The following is a 22,192-nucleotide window of genomic DNA, read 5'->3' on the forward strand; positions in this document are numbered from 1 at the left end:
CTTAGAATAAATGAGGATGTCATCTTGGTAAGCCAACACATTACTACAATTGCCAAACATTTTATACATGAGCTTCTGGAAGACAGAGGCAGCAGACACAAGCCCAAAAGGCATGCGTAAGAACCTGTAGGGACCAAAAGGTGTATTAAAGGAAGTCAAATCACGGGAGTCTTCACAGAGTTCAACCTGGTGATAGGCAGACCTTAAGTCCAAACACGAAAAAACTTTAGAATCACCAAGTTGAGCTAACATGTCTTGGATTTTGGGTAGGGTAAAGCAATCTATTAAAATGTTTTTGTTTAAGGACCTTAGATCGATGCATAGTCTTATGTCTTTGCTACCCTTTTTCTTCGCGATAACGATGGGGGCGACCCATTCTGAAGAATTTATAGGCTCAATAACTTTGTCAAGGCATAGCTGCTCTAAGTGTAATTTGAGTTGGGACCTAACAGATAGGGGAACATTCCTGACTTTATGGACCACAGGAATGGCATCCTTTTTGAGAACAATGCGATGCTCAAAGTCATGAACAAGACCCAGCTTGTCCCTGAAAAGAGCACTATGTTTGGCTAAAAGTTGGTGTAGGTCAAGATTGGAGGAGGAACAAACATCAACTAAGGAGATAGGACAAGAAGTGCCTGGTCTTAAAACCATGCCGAATTTGCCCTGATCTTTCCAACCCAAAATGTTGTATCCATTTTTAGCAACATATATTTTGGTAGCAATGGACCTGTCCTCAAATTTTATGGTATCATTGAAGAATCCCAGCATGTCAATGGAATGCCCACCAAATGAAATGGTGTGAATATCAGGAGGGAATAATTGGGAAGAACTCCAGTGTAAATTAAACAAAATGTCAGTGACAAAGGTGATCGGAGAACCCGAATCCACCGTCACTTGGATTACAGTGCCACCAATGGTGATATCGCAGATGGGACCACCATCATCCAACTCAGCATCAATGTACAAAACAATCTTTTTAGAAGAAACAACTGTACATACATTCTCAGGTTCAGAAAACTCAACATTTTCAATCGCATTAATTTTTACAGGATTTCTGTTACATACTCTGGTAAAGTGACCAGTACGTTTACAATTGAGACAAGTTTTACTCAGAGCTGGACAACCTTTGAAATTGGCAAGATGTGAAGAAGAACCACATCTGAAACATGCAAAGCTTTTTTTAGGTTCTCTGGAATCTTTGTTTTTAAATTGGGAAGGTTTAGGTTTGATGTTTAGAGCATTGACAGCTTCAGTTATAGTATCACCTTTATTTTTGTTCAAAACCCTTTGAGAAGAGACAGATCTCTCGATTCCTCTCGCAAGTTCAAGAGTTTCGTTGAGAGATGGATCCCTACAACAAAGCAATCTCTCTTGGACCTTTTTGTTATAACAGTTAACTACTATCTGATCTCTGAGGTAAGAATCAATATTACCATCGAATTCACAAGTTGCTATCAAAACTCTAAGTTCTGTCAAGAAAGTATCAACTGACTCATACTCAAATTGATGTCTGGTATAAAATTTGTGACGCTCTACCACAACACTAGTTTCGTCAATGAAATATTTGGCTAGCCTAGAAACAGCTTCTTGAAAGCAATCCCACTCAGTTTCATGAGGTTGAGGTGAAACAGGTAAATGGTCAAAAATGCGTTGACCTTCTGCTCCAAGACTGTTATAGAGTAAGGCTAATTTCCTGTCTGGTTCATATTTCTGACCATCTAAAGCAATAATGTAACTGCCAAAACCCTTGAACCATTGTTTCCATTTAGTTTTCGGTACACCAGGATCAGGAAGAAAATAAGGAGGTGTGACAATATTTTGAGACATGTCAAGGCAACAATGTGTGCAGAGAACACAATAAAACAACCAAAACAAGAAAAAACACAAAAAACGAAAGAAAAAACAGTATCAGTCGATTAAGGGTTAAAGTACTTGGTAAGATGTGCACATCATCGAGTAGAAATCAAGGAGATGTGCTGTGGTAGAAGCAGAACCAAAGACTTGAACAGACGAAAACCAAACCTGAAATCGAATAAGTTGCTTGAAATCCAGGACAGCGTAATGAAAAATAGGATAAAAATGAAAAGAACGCTGTAAATATGATGACGAATGCGTAGCTCACCGTAACAAAAAAATGCGATGAGTTTGAAGAAACGAGCGCATGAAACTGATTGCGCATGCAAATGAGGAAAGAAGACTTGCGTGACCTTCACCAAGATGGAGTCACGTAGGAGTCACGTAGAGTGAAACAACGTGAGGCGCGTCACTCCGTCACGGACCAGGCGGAGAACTGTGACGTGCGCGGAGGCTGACTGGGAGGAGGGACGAAGATGGCCGGAGTAGAAGACTCAGTCAGGTACGTTCGAGTGGAATCCTCAAGCTGAAGCTCGCTCGAGGAAGGGAACGTAGAGTCTATGGCGCTCGAGGAGGACTCGCTCGAGGGTAAAGAGGTGCGCAGACGAGATGATGGTGGCGCAGGATCGGTAAGAACAGCCAAAAATTTAAAAGTTACATACGACCTTTTGAAGAGGAAGCGCGTTACTTGTTGAAGAAGTTCTTGCGCCTTCCGATGGTCGAGTAGGCCTCCCATTGCTTCAGTGGGTGCTGAGGATGTGAAGGATTCAGGAAGAAATCCCAAACGTCGCCAAATGTTAAATCCAAACTCCAATCAAAGGCAGGAATGAAGCTGGTTAAGTATAGGTTCTTTATTCAGTAACCTTCACAGCAGACACGAAGCAACGTCAGCTCTGTACAGGAACCAGGCAGTAACTGACAAAGGTAGAACACTAAGCAAGGAACCTAGAGGGGGGCATTCTAAACAATAGAGACAGGAGAGAGTATAGAAAGACAGAACCATGGATACCACAACTTCCTTACTTCGGTGTCACTGAAATTATCCCGAACTGCATTGACCGGAATGCAATGGGGACCTTATGCTAAGATGCCACCTGTGTGCTCCCTGCTCCTGCACTGTTAAGGCTCCTCCTGGAGTGGTTTGCCCGACAAGCCTTGTGTCGCCCCTGTGCACTTTGCAGTAGCACTGCCCGATAAAATACAAGCAACATCTCAAGCATCCTTGAAGAAGGGCAATCACCCGGAAACACGTGTCCAGCAATTGTCAAAAAAAGCAGCAGTGAGACACCAACTGATGGTGAACACTTTCTTATCTGGAGTTGCTGGAAATATCACGAAGTGCATTAATCGGAATACAATGGGGGATCAGCAGCTGGGAGCTTCCTCCCCCTGCACTAATAACACATATATTTACATATGAACATCGGCAGAGTCGATGACACACGCCTGTCCCCAATCAGCATGCATTGATGCTCAGCTTGGCTTGTTTTTCTTTCTAGCAGCCAGCATGGACTGAAGGCAGGATAGGAGGGCATGCGACCAATCAGGCGAGAGGCCATGATACGAAATAGCCTGCTCAGGCACTACGTAGCACTTAAGACAATGTACATCTATAAAGCAAAGTACGTTTTCAATATAGTGCAAAGTGCACAGTGTTTTTTTTGCAAGGTCAGAGAAGTTCCTCTGACAATTAATTGAGCACAACCGATATGGCCTTTGCTGAACAGAATGTAAAACAGTCTTACCTTGGTTGTGAAGTTTAGCGAGGGTTTCAGCACTGCTGGATAGTCAGAAAATTCAATGATGTAATCGTGCTCAGAATACATGATTTGGCTACTTGTATTCTGCGAAATTCCTGTTTCGACAAATCAGATAACGTTAAAAAAAAGTTAAGAAAAGGTTTAAAAACGACATGTGGCAAAGATTTTACATCAGATTACATGCATGTTCTATTTTTTTGGTGTTTATTTAAGCAGGTAGGTTGCCAAACAATATACTGGAGTCCTGAACAGAAACAATGTGCCTGGTCTTCCTGCTTCTAAGTGAAGCAAGATTCTATACAGTAGTGGTTCTCAACCTTTTGACTTCTGGGAAGTAATCTTTACTGGAACCCGGGGACCCCCCCTTGAATCATTATTAGAATCGAGGACCCCTCATTGAGTCATGAGTGCTAGCCGAGGGCCCCAGCCTAAGCATTGATTTGAACCGCAAAACAATACACAAAAGTACTGAAAAACATTCAAACAAATATACAAATATTATGTTCCAGTGATTTCTAATGCGCACGGCTACTTAGGAGTGTCCCGTCGCTGTGTCCAGGCACATTTTATTTAATTGACAAACACATAAATAAAAAATAAATAAATACATCACAATTTATTTCAACATGAAGGTTGGAGCTTTTCTAAATTCAATTGAGGCCAAGCATCAATAATCTATTCTGTTTGATGTACTTGCACTGCTCCGACAAATCAATCTGAGGATACAAATTAAATTTTTAGTCTCCAATTTTAAATTCCTTCACATTTACAGTACATTAAAAAAATTTCAATTGTAAATTTACCTTCTTAATTTTAATAAACTTTATTAATCTGCTAATATTATTTCATTTTCTAAGTAGTCGTGGACCGACAGTTTGGGAACCACTGCCGTACAGGAATAGCGTTTTGCACAACTTTCAATTAGGACCATAGCTGAAAGTGGAACACTGAGTAAGATTCAGAAGAAGGCGTTCCAGCTGGACTTTTAATCATGCTATACAAACCTATCAATTCACAAAATTCAATTCAGTAGCATTCATATCGATTCAGGTACAGCCAAATTTAGCGTGGTGACATAAATATGTATAACACTATTTATTATAAGCCAAGGGTTTCTTAAAGATCATCTTAATTTCACGCAGACTTGCCAATAAATGTCGAAATAGTAGAATATTCTAAAAAGAAATTGTTTTAAAAAGTAGTGCCCAACAATGCACTTTACACTCCAATTTGGTAAACAAATTGACCTTTGGCTTTACATGTGGTTTTGTAGGAACATTAATGAAGTATTCAAATACTTCAAAGTATGCCATTGTACCCAGGAGCATTATAGTGCCCCAGGCAAATACTGCCCGCATTTCACTTGGCTGCCTTTACAAAATCCACGGGATCCTCATGCAACATGTTATTGTTTCGCAAGCTCATCACTCTCTGTCCACATGCCGCAAGTTCTTTACCTGTCCATGTGTTTCGGTCTCTCACTGTCTGACATTATTCCCACACACCCTGTGCTGTTTGCCCATGGTACTAACTTACTCACTTGCTCTGCCACGGCCATTGCCATTGACACAATCTGTTTATGTGGCAAGGAGTATTTAAACACACTAACTATATGCCACATCCTAATAACCTAATATGCAAGTCAAGCATTCAAAGAATTGAGAGAAAGTAATTGTTAGGCACCAGCGCTTGGAATGCAAGACTATAATCTAACTTTCTTCCTATTCTTTCATGAAAGTGGTGGATTGCACTTTAATTTCTTACCTAGAAGCATGGCGGTTGATGCGGCCAGTGACAATCTTATCAGCAGTATTGGATCCCGAAGTTGGAAGACTTCTAGGTTGTTTGAAATCATTTGCAATTGTTTGTGCTACCATTAAACAAACTTAAAGGAATAGTGATGGGTCATACTTTAATTGTATAAGTCACACACTCAGTGGAGAGTCAGTTGACCTGAACGAGAACTCAGCACATGACAAACAGTAGGCTGACTTGTTATGAGCAAATTATATCTCCAGATGAGAGCATTGCCATTAAGAAGAGCAATGAGGATGTTACCCACTAAATCACCCTAAGTAGAAAAACCTGTCACTGTGAGGTCAAATACACGGATGAGGGTCTTGAATTAAGTACTCTACACTCTTTCCTATGCTTTGGTTCACTTACATTGATTATGTATAATGGTTGGCAAAACCCACGAACATAATTGTAACTGTTTACTAAATAATCACTACTGTTAAAAGTAACAAAATATTTATAGCACAAGCCATCAATCCCATCTTTTAGAGGAGTATACGTCATGGCTTAATTGGCTTCTTTGGAAGTTTTACTTTGAAAATTGTTAACCTGCAAAACTTCATTTGTAATTGTAATCCCTACTTGCTCACATTTTTTTAAAACCTTTTCCAAAACGAAGGGAATGTATACAATTAATTCACATTTTGGGCAAAACAGATTTGTGTAATTCTCTACATCATTAATTGTGTGGCATGCTTCAAATATTGTATACACAACAATTGGTCCTTGACATAAATTTATCATTGAGAAAGATCATAGTATTTAATCAAGTTGATTAACTCCACATCGAGACTGAATCTATCGTCTTAATAGTATAGAAGATACTAGCCCACAGCCTCAAAAATCATTTACAACAGAAGCCCATAAAACAATAAAACCAAAAAGAGGGATCCAATTGGGATAGTTAATTTAATGTACCATATATCAACGTATAGAGGATCAATGCAACTATATACATATATTTACACAAATCATAAAGCAAAAAACAGTTTCTTAAAAAAGAGAGAACGTGCACAGAGAAAGATAAAGTGTGTGCTCAAGTGAATGATCAAGAAAGATCAGAAAGAACAGTGTGGATCATTTTTATACAAAGAAAAACATTGAGCCTGTCCTACGTAATGCTTGTAAAAAATACTTCTTTTTTACTTGCAGAATACTATTTACAATTCCTTGGTCCTTAACTTGAACCACTGGCAATAAGATCGCCAGGAGAAGGAATGGGGGTGGACAAGGGGCAGGGGTCAGTAGGTACAGGCTCCCAAAGGGGAGTGTTGTCGACGTTTCGACCCAACCATGTAGTGGGTGGTTCAAGTCCTCAACAAACGGGTCTTCATCAGGACGGAGAAATGGGGGAATATCTCTCAAAGTGCACGTCAATTAAAAATTCGTTGGGCACCTGTAATGATAGATAAATAGCGGGGCTAAGTATCACTGTATAATATTAAAAGAGTCCACTAGTGACCTTTGTGAAAAAGCACTCACCCTTCCGTGGTGCCTCGACAAGACAAAAGTGCGACAATTGGTCCGCACTCACAGTATGTAAGTATCCAAAGTTATACTGCGAAATAAAGAGAAAAAGAAGAAGAGGTAGCCATTAGTGCTACACACTTTAACTCACAATTGAGTGAATATTTACCAAAACGAATTTCTAGTGTTTGCAAAAAATGGCAAGACCCATTCAGATTAAATACCACTATTTAAATACTTCTCAGTCAAAGTACCAGGATCCCAAATGGGAAATTGGTTATAAGTTTATTTAAAAAAGGAATAATTGCACCGATTCTTGCAAACAGTCCCGCAGTGGTCACTTACCCAATGCGTTTGTTCACTGGTGTTTCTGTTGCCCAGTTATTTAACATGCGAAGCTTGCATCAAATGCTGAAAAAGAGATGAGACAAATAGTCTCTGCGTTAGAGCGCTGCCCGAGTGAATGGGTCAGGGAATCCACACAGTGGTTTAGATGCCCGTGTTAATCCGTATCGGACGTACCCTGTGTTCTCAGTCAAAGTAGAAGGAATTGAATCCGTAGCTCCGCTCAGCCGTGAACCGCCTCCCGTCTGGAACCGCGTTATGGAATGCGGAAGCCGAGGAAGAGGCACGGCGCGGTTGTATTCGTATCTAGGCAACCGACGCGCCTACGTCATGGCGTCGTCAAGGTTGCTAGGTGACAAGCCGTGCTCGCGTTTCCGCCTCATAGCGAAAATCCCACAAAGTAACGTCATTGCCCCTGTTGCTTAAGCATGCTCTATGGGATATATTTTACAGTTAACATAGAGAGTTTTAGGCTGGAAGTATCCTTGAAACAGTGCAATATTGTCTAAGGGAAACGTGATTTCACCCGCGACCGTTTCGCTAATGAATCAAGAGATTTTAAGACGAATGGCTGGCAAATGGCGCCTTGAATGCACCCTATGAATCCACACATCAGGGTTATATGTCAGTTTAGTGAAGGTAAAAGGACAGAGTAAAGTGACTGGTGTATGTCAATCCAGATAGGTCCTAATACAATTAGGAATTAGGAATTTTGTTACTGTGTAATACATAGATTGCGAATACTTTGATGCATTATGTAGCTGGTTCATTTGTTTAAATATATGTTAGAAATCTATACACTATTGCAAATACTTTGATGCATTATGTAGCTGGTATATTTGTTTAAATGTATGTTAGAAATCTATACACTATGTATTTGGTATAATCGTTCATACATGTTTATATGTCAATTTTTTGCATTGTTTATTAATTGTATTAGGACCTATCTGGATTGACATACACCAGTTACTTTACTCTGTCCTTTTACCTTCACTAAACTGACATATAACCCTGACGTGTGGATTCATAGGGTGCATTCAAGGCGCCATTTGCCAGCCATTCGTCTTAAAATCTCTTGATTCATTAGCGAAACGGTCGCGGGTGAAATCACGTTTCCCTTAGACAATATTGCACTGTTTCAAGGATACTTCCAGCCTAAAACTCTCTATGTTAACTGTAAAATATATCCCATAGAGCATGCTTAAGCAACAGGAGCAATGACGTTACTTTGTGGGATTTTCGCTATGAGGCGGAAACGCGAGCACGGCTTGTCACCTAGCAACCTTGACGACGCCATGACGTAGGCGCGTCGGTTGCCTAGATACGAATACAACCGCGCCGTGCCTCTTCCTCGGCTTCCGCATTCCATAACGCGGTTCCAGACGGGAGGCGGTTCACGGCTGAGCGGAGCTACGGATTCAATTCCTTCTACTTTGACTGAGAACACAGGGTACGTCCGATACGGATTAACACGGGCATCTAAACCACTGTGTGGATTCCCTGACCCATTCACTCGGGCAGCGCTCTAACGCAGAGACTATTTGTCTCATCTCTTTTTCAGCATTTTATGCAAGCTTCGCATGTTAAATAACTGGGCAACAGAAACACCAGTGAACAAACGCATTGGGTAAGTGACCACTGCGGGACTGTTTGCAAGAATCGGTGCATTTATTCCTTTTTTAAATAAGCTTTTAACCAATTTCCCATTTGGGATCCTAGTACTTTGACTGAGAAGTATTTAAATAGTGGTATTTAATCTGAATGGGTCTTGCCATTTTTTGCAAACACTAGAAATTCGTTTTGGTAAATATTCACTCAATTGTGAGTTAAAGTGTGTAGCACTAATGGCTACCTCTTCTTCTTTTTCTCTTTATTTCGCAGTATAACTTTGGATACTTACATACTGTGAGTGCGGACCAATTGTCGCACTTTTGTCTTGTCGAGGCACCACGGAAGGGTGAGTGCTTTTTCACAAAGGTCACTAGTGGACTCTTTTAATATTATACAGTGATACTTAGCCCCGCTATTTATCTATCATTACAGGTGCCCAACGAATTTTTAATTGACGTGCACTTTGAGAGATATTCCCCCATTTCTCCATCCTGATGAAGACCCGTTTGTTGAGGACTTGAACCACCCACTACATGGTTGGGTCGAAACGTCGACAACACTCCCCTTTGGGAGCCTGTACCTACTGACCCCTGCCCCTTGTCCATCCCCATTCCTTCTCCTGGCGATCTTATTGCCAGTGGTTCAAGTTAAGGACCAAGGAATTGTAAATAGTATTCTGCAAGTAAAAAAGAAGTATTTTTTACAAGCATTACGTAGGACAGGCTCAATGTTTTTTTTTGTGTAAAAATGATGCACACTGTTCTTTCTGATCTTTCTTGATCATTCACTTGAGCACACACTTTATCTTTCTCTGTGCACGTTCTCTCTTTTTTAAGAAACAGTTTTTTGCTTTATGATTTGTGTAAATATATGTATATAGTTGCATTGATCCTCTATACGTTGATATATGGTACATTAAATTAACTATCCCAATTGGATCCCTCTTTTTGGTTTTATTGTTTTATGGGCTTCTGTTGTAAATGATTTTTGAGGCTGTGGGCTAGTATCTTCTATACTATTAAGACGATAGATTCAGTCTCGATGTGGAGTTAATCAACTTGATTAAATACTATGATCTTTCTCAATGATAAATTTATGTCGAGGACCAATTGTTGTCTATACTGCTGAATACCCAGGTCCTTGGACTATAGTGGGTCAACCCCTGTTATATAACAGTCAAATATTGTATAGCCACACTAGATTTTTCTAATTTTTGATACCTTGCACATCCACTGCTCAAAACAAAAGAAGTGTAATATTTCATAGAAAATACCTGTAATTGTTTCAGTTACCACAGCTACAATATCCAAATACATTGTAGAAAAGCTGACACCACGCCTCTCTTTATAAAAATTGATTAATTCATTTATCTCTGCAGTGCCAAAGGAGAACTTTGTGGATCCGTTTATCTAGAACAAATAAAAAGTTTTGTTTTAGTTCTCTTTGAGTAAAAAATACTATTCGTTAATATAAATAAACTATTTCAACAGGCCAGCATTTGGTATACCAAATGTTTACACATGTGAATATGGATTTTTGCCTATCACCGTAGCTTTGCAATAGCCTCTACCTATAGAACATTGGAATAAGCACATGCAACGGCCATAAAGAACATTCTAAACTGCATTGGGAGTAACATTTATTTTGCCATTGGTCCTGTTGCACCACTCAGGGTCACATATGTTAAAAAGGCTACAAGTGAGGGTCTACAGATATTCGGCAGAATATAATTTGTCCCATGAACTTGAAGCAGATATCACATTTTGTTTCCACAACAGTAATAGTTCTTAAATTGCAGTGCTGTGTACAACGGAAGATACTCTTTCTCAATTCAGGTGCAGGTAGCTATAATGCTTTAGGCAGAGGGACGAACTAGAGAAACTAGAGAAACTGGGAACGCACTAGAATCATCTTCTTTATGCCTAATGAGATCAAATTTACAGAGGAATAATCTTAAAACCAGAAATATCGTTGGAGATTTGATGCCCCCACTATATAAATTGCCAAAGGGTCATATACCTTCTTTATGGCGGGAGTGTGTGCCCAATTATAGAAATCTAAGCAGTGAGGAGTAAGGACTGCCAATGGTGGGCTAGCTCCTCATTTGTGTAGGGGGAAATCAATATGGTGTTATGGTAACCGTATTATCAGGGCAGTGATCTTCCACATTGTTGTAGAATTTTGCTGATCAACCAAGAATGGAGTGGGAATTATTGCATTTCCTTGAAACCTACATATTTCCAAGGGAGCTTCATGGGACTAAATCCTCTCTTGGCGAGGGGGCTACAGAAGTCTCCACCCATGATCGCCCTCAACCAGCAGAGACCTACATTCCTGTGTAGCTCCAGGTGAAATGTTCCTTTTCATTGTCTGGGAGATAGTGATTCCCCCTTGTAACGTCGCTCCAGCAATACAATACTGTCTGGCACAGTAACCCTACTATTCATTAAGAAGTGGAGGAATTATAAATAATGGTGACTCAGAGTTCCAAAAATATATGAAGCATAACACAGACCTGTTTTGCTGCTTCCTATTTTGCATGAATTTTGTCATAACAAAAAAGCAACTAAGACTAAAGAGAATCTATATTCAGTGTCGACCACTGTTAAAAACAATGAATAGCTTTTGACGAAATAAATAATGAATGCAATAGCCAACTGTAAAAAACGTTTTTCCTCTCAATTACTTTCAAGTGGGTCAAACAGCATATTTAAGAGTACAGGATATCACAATATTTTATTTCCATAAGGTGTCGTAGCTATTTCAAAAGGTCAATGTTATGATAACTTCCTGGGGCATGGATATGTACAGAGGTGCTTTAAGTTATAGGGCAGTTATATGGTCTATCTAAATGAAAGAGCCCTAAAATATCGAAAAACATTCAATACCTATACATTCAAGTATATAAAGTGTAAAGTGCCACAAAATTCCAAATATATCGCAAAAAAGATGCATATGAAAGAATTCGGTAACACCATTCATACATTAAAATATAATACATTTCTAGTTACTATTTCCCTCTAATGATAGGTGTTTTGACTATGCATTCTTACTTCCCAATTGTAGAGGAGAATTAAGACGAAGTTGCCTCATAGCATGAAAATATTGTGATATCTATGTGACTGGAATAAACCAGAATACAGTAGGGTCTCACTGAAAGCTAGCACATGACTACTATAATTGTTGAATCTGCATTGTCTCAGTGAATCCTCACCTGCTCTCCAAATAACTTCTTGTCTTGTTTAAATCTTAACAAAATTGGAATTTTACTTGAAAAAAGCTGCAATAATATACTCATTATAGAGCATTTTTTTGTACTGAAAAAATTTAGAAAAATTTACCTTATATGTTTTTTTGATATTACTTCTCAAATGCTCGGCTGATTCAGGAAACAGAGTTACCACAGCATTTCCTTTCACAGGTTTTCCGTAGGTGTATCTGAAACGTTCAATTCAATGTCAATGGCCATTTCTTATCAGCATCAGCCCGCTGTTATAAGAATTTTAATACTAAGCAAAGAAAAAAATTACACACAGACACCACACATTATAATCATGAATGAGAATGAAATACAATTTTGAACCAGTTAGTGAAAAAAAAACAAATGTTGATTACCACTAGTAATATAAGCACTTTCTGCTTCGCAAATCTTTTTTCAGCTATCAGTCTGGTATAGTCTTGGAAATAAAATGCCATTAAGTAGTTGTACTTCATATGCCCCAGCCACAAAGAATGAAAAAATGCATAACACCATAAAGTACATCTGAGAGTGGTGTATGTCTTCGTGCATACACTATGTTTATTCATTTTTGTGCTTTAGACAATGATGATTTCACTGTAGAGGGTCCCGCCAGTTTAAAATTTAAGAGTATATGCAAGCACTATGCAAAGCATCGTTAATGCATTTCTTTGGTGTCAAATGCAGAGGCTTCAAAGTGCTTCTCTCAATGGACCAAGAGCAGTGTAAATGGCCCAAGGATTTTGGTACTCCATACCTCAGCCCAGGCAACGAATAAATTAGGTTGATTTGTACGTGTAGCACACTAGGGCCCCACAAGAAAGATAGAGAACATTTTAGTATTGAACAATTTAGTGAAAGTTAATGCTTCATAGAAAGTTAGCAGTAGTTATGCAGAAGCATCAAATAATATGCAGGTCGGATTGTATCTTATAAAACAGAGGACAATCTAATATGGGGTACCTTTGAAGGGTAAATGGAAATAACAGAAAACAGTAATCAGTCCTCTCTCTTGGAGAGCATGATAAATGTCTGTCTGAAAACAGAAATACATCTAACATTTAGCAAAACTGCATGCAGTTCTCAAGGTTTTATTCACTCTACAAGCTTCTCTCTGCGTGTTTCAAGCTTGCACCATCTGTAACTAGATAGGATCCATGGGCTAGTCTGCACAATGCAGGTGAATCTTTGAATGTGGTTTTCATTAAAACATGTGTAACAGTGCAATAATGTCTCAACTGGGGATCATTTAGCAAAGGCAGTTAAATAAGTAGTATACATCATAAGTACCGGGAGAAAAGGGAACAAGCATTTGCAATGCAATAGGTCTCGCATTATTAAAGTTTGAGCTATTGGCATTGCTAAATGATGCAACACCAATATCTCAAACTTTAATAATGCGAGACCTATTGCATTGCAAATGCTATCAATCAATCAATCAGAGTACTTGTAAAGCGTGCTACTTACCCATGAGGGTCTATAGGCGCTGAGGGGAGGGGGGGGGGTGCTACTGCTTGAAGAGCCAGGTCTTGAGGAGTCTTCTGAAGTTGAGTAGGTTGTGGGCCTGCTGTAGGTGTGTAGGGAGGGTGTTCTAGGTCTTGGCGGCGAGGTAGGAGAAGGACCTGCTGCCGGAGGTCGTTCGTTGGTTCCAGAGGACAGCGGCGAGGGCGACGCTGGTGGGTGGGGGTGTAGAAGCGGAGTCTGCTGTTCAGGTAGGCTGGTCCCGCTTTGTGGAGTGAGGAGCTTGAAGGTGATCCTCTTGTCGACGGGGAGCCAGTGTAGGTCTCAGGTGGGGGTGATGTGGCTGCGGCGGGGGACATTGACGATCAGTCGGGTGGAGGCGTTTCGGATGCATTGTAGTTGTCGTAGGTGTTTGGCTGAGATTCCTGCGTAGAGTGGGTTGCCGTAGTCCAGTCTGCTGCTGAAGAGGGCCTGTGTCACTGTTCTTCTCGTTTCGGTAGAGATCAACTTGCAGATCCTGTGGAGCATGAGGAGGGTGTTGTAGCAGGAGGAGGAGACAGCGTTGACCTGCTTAGACATGGAGAGGGAGGAGTCTAGGAAGAATCCTAGGTTGCGTGCATGGTCAGTGGGTGTCGGTGCTGTTCCAAGTGTGGTTGGCCACCAGGACTCGTCTCAGGCTGAGGGGGTTATTGTTATTGTTAGCTTCGGTTTGTATAGCGCCAACTCACCGACAGGTCTCAAGGCGCTCAAGGGGTGGGTCTGAGGATGAGGGCCTCCGTCTTGCCCGAGTTCTCTGTCTTGCCCGAGTCCAGCTTCAGATGGCTGCTCCTCATCCAGTCGGTGATGGCCTTCAGTCCCTCGTGGAGGTTGGTTTTGGAGGTGTGTGGGTCCTTGGTGAGGGAGAGGATGAGCTGGGTGTCGTCAGCGTAGGAGACGATGTTGAGGTCGTGATGGCGGGCCACTTGTGCGAGGGAGGCCATGTAGATGTTGAACAGCGTCGGGCTGAGGGATGAGCGTTGGGGGATGCCGCAGATGATGTCGGTGGCTTGGGATTGGAAGGGTGGGAGGCGGACGCTCTGGGTTCTGCCGGAGAGGAAGGACGTGGTCCAGTCAAGGGCCTTCTCTTGGATTCCGGCTTCTAGGAGGCGTGTCTTTATAGTGTGATGGCGGACCGTGTTGAAGGCGGCTGACAGGTCCAGGAGGCTGAGGGCTGATGTTTTGCCGTGGTCTAGTGGGTGCCTGATGTCGTCTGTGGCGGCGATGAGGGCTGTCTCGGTGCTGTGGTTTTGTCTTCGAGGTGGCGGGCCAATTGCATGTTGACGATTTTCTCGATGACCTTTGCCGGGAACAGGAGCAGGGAGATGGGACGGAAGTTCTTGAGGTCCTTGGGGTCCGCCTTGTGCTTCTTGAGGAGGGCGTTGATTTTGGTGTGCTTCCAGCTTTCCGGGAATGTCGCTGTTTCGAAGGAGATGTTGATGACCTTCCGTAGTTGGGGTGCGATGGCTGCGTCTGCTTTGTTGAATACGTGGTTTAGGCACGGGTCTAACGGAGATCCTGAGTGGATGGAGTTTATGACCCTGCGTGTCTCGTCATTGTTGACGTTGTACCAGGAGGTTAGGCGGTTGGCGCTGGTGGTGTTCACAGGGCAGGTGGAGTCTGGCGTAGTCGGGCGGTCGTGGTGTTGAAGCTGTTGTGAATGTCAGCGATCCTGTGGTGGAAGAAGATGGCTAGTGAGTCGCACAGGTCATGTTAGGGCGGGATGTCAGCTGTGTTGGCGCTGGGGTTGGAGAGTTCCTTTACGATGCCGAGGAGCTCTTTGCTGTCGTGTGCGTTGTTATCCAGGCGGTCTTTGAAGGAGGATCTCTTGGCTAATCTGATGAGGTGGTGATGTCTGCAGGTGGCGTCCTTGTGGGCTGGGTGGTTGGCCGTGTGCGTTTGTGGAGCCATATCTTCTCCAGTTTCCGGCATGTGCGTTTGGAGGTCTGGAGTTCGTCGGTGAACCAGGTGGCTCTCTTGCTGGTGTGGCTGTTGGAGGGTCTCTTGAGCGGGGCGAGGGTGATGGCGCAGTCGTCAATCCACTGTCTGAGATTGCGGGCTGCGGTGTCTGGGTTGCTTGTTTGTATTTGTGGGGAGTGCTGTCAAACAAATGCTAGGCTAATCCAGCCAATAGTTGATCCAATGTACCCTTTTCTACAATTGCCAAAGAAGCACAGGGAGAAGCTTTCTCAGTATTTTGGGCCTACAGTTGAGTTGTCAATGTATTGACCACAGTCAATAATTTCTGAACTTGGTCCAAATTGACAATAAAAAACATTGCCAAAGTTCTGCATAAAAAAAAATACAGCTCTGTATGGCCAAGAGTTAATCATGGCTCTGAATCACAGGTGTAAATCAACATTGAGTCCACGACCTAACGTCACCTGCATTGATATAAAGTAGAGAACAAAAAAGAATTGCTTAAATGGGACACCCAAGCCCCTCTATCCTTCCCCAGTGTGGAGTTAAGGGCCACTGCTGGATGGACCTAACTGCTGGTTAAGAGCCTGGAACCCCAATCCATACACTTAAAAAACAAATACACTGCAACTGAGAGATGACGGCTTGAGAACAACAGCATTGACAGGGTGTGAAAGAAAGCTTTAACACAAAGCCGACAAATCACTGCTGCTTCCTGAAAGGAACCACTCACAGCAAGTGGTGTTCCCTTACCCTGCTCCAGAGGGCGGAAGTGGTGTTCCAGAGGGCCGTCTCCTAGGTGATGGAGTTCGGATAGAAGTCTCTGGTCACAGGGTCATGTTCCGAGCAGTACACAGCAGTACCATGCCTGCATGCTGGCTGGCGCAATGATAAAAAGTCAACATTTCTACTAGGCTCGGTGTGGTGTACCAAGAGAAGACCAAACCACTCCCAATGCAGTTATAAAAAAAGGATTTCAAGGTAGGGTGTTCTATAAACAGAACAGTCTTATTGCAATGTTACACAACCGTGATGTAAGAATATTTTCCTCAAATGATTGAGAACATTCTACCCATATACCTGCAGTCCCTAACCCGATAGCAGGTTTTATTGGGCCGTACTGACTGACGAGGAAGGGCAGGAAGTGCGAAGGAATGGCATTAAGGAAGTCAGCCGTGCTCCGTCTCAGGTTTTATTAATTCATTCATGACACTATGTTCAAAAAACAGCACAGAGAGGTGAAGATCATGGCCAACAAGCCACCACACACTTTAGCACTAATTTTCCAGGTGTTAGTATGAGATCTATCGGGGGTTGTCAGGTAACTACGAACCTGTCTTGTTCCTACCAGAAATGTAGACATTCTCTGAGATAATCTATTGGGGGGAGGAGGGGGCATGGTGGAGACAAGAAATGGTTAGTGGGAACCGGTTACAGAATTATGGATTACCGCTTTTTCCGCATTACTTGGGTAAGTCTCTGGATTCAGGCCGTTATCCCTGTTAATTCTACACTCTCAGGTCATTATCTTCTCAGTATCGTTGTCTCCAGGGGTGCCCGCCTTTGGCCTATTGCATACTCTGTTAAAAAAAAAACACGCACTCAAAGCACAATAACGGAACCCAAAAGGAAAAGCACACGCACAAGCATTTGCGATTCCAGGGTCCGTTTTGAAACTCCGGACAAAAGGGCTCTTGCCTGCGGCAGTACTGCTGCGCAGTGCAATACAGGGCGCAAGCCCTAAAAAGGAGACCACATTGGGAGAATTGAGGTAAAGCTAATGTTATTGTAGGTAGTTATAACTGCAGTACTATACAAATAAAGTGAATGGTGACCATAACACACAAGTGGGCACTGGGCGTGCTAGTGACAAGTGACGGCGCAGTGACACAATATGAAAGAATAATAACAGCGTGAAGGGCGATACAGTATAGGAAAAGTGGTCAATAAAAAACAATTATATACAATAGGTACTTGTAAATTGGGTAAAGGCAATTGACCACTACAGCACCAAAGCTCTGTGCTGGGTAGTCGACAGTGTTTCAACCTGTTTGATTTCATTCATCAGGACATATGGTCACTTATTTTCAACAATAGTGCTGAGGACTGCAAGAAAACAATTTAAAGGGGGGGGCAAGTGTCCAACTGTTGAAGAGAGGTAGTCTCCATAGTATTACGAGATAAAGCAAGGAATGTCAATGCGGAAGTCAATCACGGAACAACTGAGAGACTGAGGAGGGGAGCAAGAGGTTAGGAGGAAGGAGGTCCGGGGGGGTCCAGGAGGTATCCGAGTGCAGAGCCTTGTCTGGCCAACCTGTAAGAGGCCTTGAAGAGAACCGGAGTCAAGCTGGGGTGGTGAACGTGCGGGCGCGTGCAAGCTCTGTCACGAGCGAGCCGATGAGTCGGGAGGGGGAAGCAATCCTGTCAATGTAAGAAGCCTGCTGAATATCAATTAATCGTTAGTGCAGCCCAAGGGACACGAACACGGGTTGTTGCTATCATGGAACGGAAAGGGTTAGCTAAGTTTCCAAGAATAAGCACTGACATTATGGGGGGATGGGCTATTGTTCAATGTGTTATGAATGCTTGCTCATTTACTTTAGGCTCTTTGTATGGATCTGTATTAGATGATCCTGCTTTGTATGATTGGATGAGTACCAAATTAGTTTGCTGGCCTCTGCCTCTTGTCATTCGTGGTGACTTTAATATAAATATAAAACCACAAGCACCTCCAGTCTCTGGTTGGACTTTTGACGGGGCCCTGCTGTTGGATAGTGGATATATACAGTATATGAAGGCCTGGATTCCCAGATTTATTATGGAAAATAAGAGGAGCGCTTGACCAGACATCGTGTGGGACTCTCTCAAGGCAGGGATAAGGGGGGAGACATCCAGTTACGGTTGGGCAGAGCAGAGAAAGAATAAGACATTAGAACAGGCTTTATATACAGAGTTATTGGATGCCGAAGGTCAATTAGTCATGGCAAGGACGACCAGTGGGGATATTGAGAAAGTACAAGCCAGAGTAGCTGTCGGGAAATCTGCATTAACAGAGATTTCGGCTAAAAAGGAAGCCGGTAAATATATCGCTTGGCGAAGTAAGCTCTATGAGAATGATGAAAGTGTTGGACAACTATTAGCTAGACACACAAGAGAGAGGATAGTTCAAGGGAACATCTTAGAAATAAGGGATCCTAACTTAGGTACAATTATCAATCCTTTAGCTATCCGCTCGGCCTTCCACAGATTTTATCAGTATTTATACAATGAAGACTCATTTTGACGATTTGGAATTTATGGATTACAGCTCGGATTTATCTTTTGAAGAACTCACCTCGGAGGAGGCAGAGGCTCTTCAGGCCCCATTTGCAGAGGAGGAATTAAGGAGGGCGATCAACTCATTGCCAAGTAGAAAAGCGGCCTGAACAAACTCAATCCTAGGGGAATTTTTATAAATTCTGTTTTACATGTTTTAATGATCTGTTGAAAGAGATAGTTATGAATGCCCAATTGGTTGGGCAGCTGCAGGCACTGGTGGAATTCTCATGGCACTCCCATCAACACTTTGGGGTCGATTAGGATCGCGGACGGACTTGCGTCCGTCCGCGACCCCAGAGCAGGAGGGAACCTCCGCATGGCATGCGGAGTTCCCTCCTGTGCAATTAGGATGTGACCGCCACCCTGGCGGTCACATCCTCTATTTTTAACATTGCCGAGGGTGCAGCTTCAAGCTGCACCCGCAGCAATGTTAAAAATGCACGCATTGCATTTGCATGCAGAAAGAGGCAGGCACAGCGCGGTGCCTGTCGCTTTCTGCATGCAAATGCAGGGGGGTACCATAGGTACCCCCCATGTGCACCCCCCCTTCACCTAGGGGGCCCACAACGGGCCCCCGCAGTGAAGTTCCGTATGCTTTTCCGCGGCGGAAAACCTGCCGCGGAAAAGCATACTTTACTGGCCATCCTAATATGGTGGACGGTGTCTGGAAGACACCGTCACCATATTAGAGCTTTTCCGCCGCGGTTGTAATCCGACCGCGGCGGAAAAGCTGCGGACGGAAACCAGGACCCACCAGCCATCCTAATCTGGTGGTGGGTCTTTGGTCAGTCCGCTGCGGATTTTCCGCATCCTCGGGGCCGGCGGTGGCTTCCGCCGGCCCCGAGGATGCGGAAAATCCGCAATCATAATGACCCCCTTTGTGTGGAGAAAGTCTGGTCACTTGACTGGGTAGAGGTGGCAGAGGCAATTCGAGAGTGTATGGATGCTGGCGTGAGGGCAGCATTGGTGATGCTTGACCTCTTGGCGACATTTGACAGTGCCTCATTCGCTGCTCCTTAATCACCTCTCGGAAATTGGCGTTGCAGGTTCCATCTGGGGGTTGTTCCTCGAAGCCCGAACGCAGCAGGTCTGGCTCCCTCCATGTACTTCGGAGCCTCAGCAGTTGGCTACTGGTGTTGCGCAGGGGTCATCACTTAGTCCCGTTTCATTCAACATCTATGTTACTCCGCTGGTGTTTCTAGCGGAATCATTGGGGGCTAAGGTGATGGCCTATGCCGACAACACCCAGCTCTTGTTTTCTTGGGGAAGGGACGATGAATCTGTCCAGTTGGCACAAAACTGTCTTGCCTCTGTTTTCCAGTGGCTTGTCCAAGCCCAGTTGAAGTGCAACAAAGGGAAGTCTGAGGTTCTCTGGTATGGGACCTTTCCAGTCGACTTCAGAGTGAAGTTGTGGCCCCCTGGTTTTTCCATGCCTAGTGCAGGGAACAATACTGCGAAAAATCTGAGGATATGATTTTCTGAGAATCTGAATTTCTCTACACAAGTTAAGAAACTTGTTGGGACGTGCTAAGGCACTTTGAAAGCCCTGAGAAAATTCCTTCCCTTTCGTCCAAGACCCGCTAAAGAAACAGTGGTCCGCGCTTTAATTCTATCTCGCCTGGACTACGTGAATGCCCTGCATGTGGGCATCCCTGGTTACCTTTTAGGCAAATTGCAGGTTGTTCAAAACTCTGCCGCTAGACTCTTGCTTGGTTTGTCTAAACAGTGTAGTGTGTGTACGCTTTTGCGATCCCTGCACTGGCTCCCTGTGGAGGCTCGAATTCAATTCAAGATGCTTTCCATTGCCCATAGGGCCCTTTACGACATAGGCCCTAGCTATCTTCAGAAAATATTTGTCTTCTACACTGCAGCTTGACAGCTGCGATCCTCTTCGCAACTTTTGTTGCAGACCCCAAAATTCAATTGTCACAGGCTGGGTGGGTGCTCACTTGTCAGGAAAGCTAGTCTGGCTTGGAATGCCCTACCTTTGGCATTTCGGAGTACCCATGACCATGCGATGTTTAGAAAAAAGTTAAAAACGTTCCTCTTTTAGATGATTCTCTGGCACCTTCTGCCTTTACCTTTGCACGCGCCAGGACACTCTGTTGAGTAGCTGAGCACGATACAAATTTATTTAACATAACATTTAACATAACAATGTGGTAAAAGCACACACCTTGCTTTCTTGGATTTCAGAGTGCCATTAAATTGTTCCACTATCTCTGAAGCTTCAGATCTGTAACTGTATTGGAATATCTGGCTGAATTTCAAAGCTACACACAACAGTTTCATTACTTGGCTCTTAAAATGTGTGCTACGATCTGAATCCAGAGAAATCGGTACAATGAATTGCGGGATATAATAATAATAGTTTCACAATAGTGAGACTGTCAAACCTACTCGTTGGGAATGCTTCCACCCAACAGGAGAAGAGACAAACTATCACTAAAATATAACAAAATCCATTACGGATGGGCATTTCTAAAACGTCCAACACTATGCGATTAGAGGGGGTATCAGATTTCCATATGTAACTCGAGGGTGCAACTGTTCTTTAGTCTGCATTTAACTGCTGATAAATGACATACGTTTGACACAAATTCTCAGTGAGGACATGGAAATGAGGATTAAACTAATTCGGAAAGGTGCAGACCATGGCACCTTTTCCTACGTGGATGGAACCATGGAAGAGTCTGGCCTTTGGAGAAAGCATATTCTCAGGTAAAACAGGTCCCTTGAAACCCATATCTCACTCTGCTTCTTTGCACATTCAGCCCTTGCCCACTTTTCCTTCTCTATTTCAGCTACTTCATTCTGCAACTCTTAATTCTTCATAAGGGTTAAAGGAATTCATTAGCATGTTTCAAACGGGGCTTTTGTCAAGTTCACATTGTTCTTCTCGATTAAATGTACAGGACACAAGAGTACAATAACTGGCCATTTCATCTGCACAGTGGACTCCTGAAGTAACAAAATCACGAACTACGGAGCAGCACGGAGGTATGATGCTGGCGAGGGATTACCGGCTTTCACAATGGATAAATACTAATTTATAAAAGGAACCCTCCCCCCCCCTCCCGGTGCTAGCTCATGTGGCACATCGATCGGAACAAAGTGTACCAATTTGGTAATTTTTAGGGGCCATTCAACCCCTATTTTCAAACTAATCAGCTTATTTTTGTGGTCAGCCAATGTGAGATAATAGGGATACTGTATATCCACATTAGAACCGTAGAGTGCAGTAGGGATCATATTTAGGTCCTGATGAAAAAAGTAGCGGGGACTGCTTTTGAAACATGTCGACCAAGTAGGGAGTAAGAGCTACCCCTTACTTATTTCTTTCCCCATTTTTAATGTTTCCAGCTAGGGAACTGAATAAAAT

General features: G+C 42.9%; 1 protein-coding gene across 1 annotated transcript in view; it reads right to left on the reverse strand.

The window, feature by feature from the left end:
- The window catches only part of LOC147707491 (CD109 antigen-like), an 871,995-nt gene that overhangs the window by 592,158 nt on the left and 257,645 nt on the right, over positions 1-22,192 (reverse strand). The window contains exons 8-10 of the mRNA XM_086926508.1: positions 12,179-12,275; positions 10,111-10,246; positions 3,603-3,712 (exon numbers count right to left, since the gene is read on the reverse strand). Of these exons, the coding sequence (XP_086782634.1) occupies positions 3,603-3,712; positions 10,111-10,246; positions 12,179-12,275 (343 nt within the window). The remainder of the gene's footprint in view (positions 1-3,602; positions 3,713-10,110; positions 10,247-12,178; positions 12,276-22,192) is intronic.

The sequence above is a fragment of the Lissotriton vulgaris genome, chromosome 6 (assembly GCF_964263255.1).
Source record: "Lissotriton vulgaris chromosome 6, aLisVul1.2, whole genome shotgun sequence".
Classification (NCBI taxonomy): domain Eukaryota; kingdom Metazoa; phylum Chordata; class Amphibia; order Caudata; family Salamandridae; genus Lissotriton; species Lissotriton vulgaris.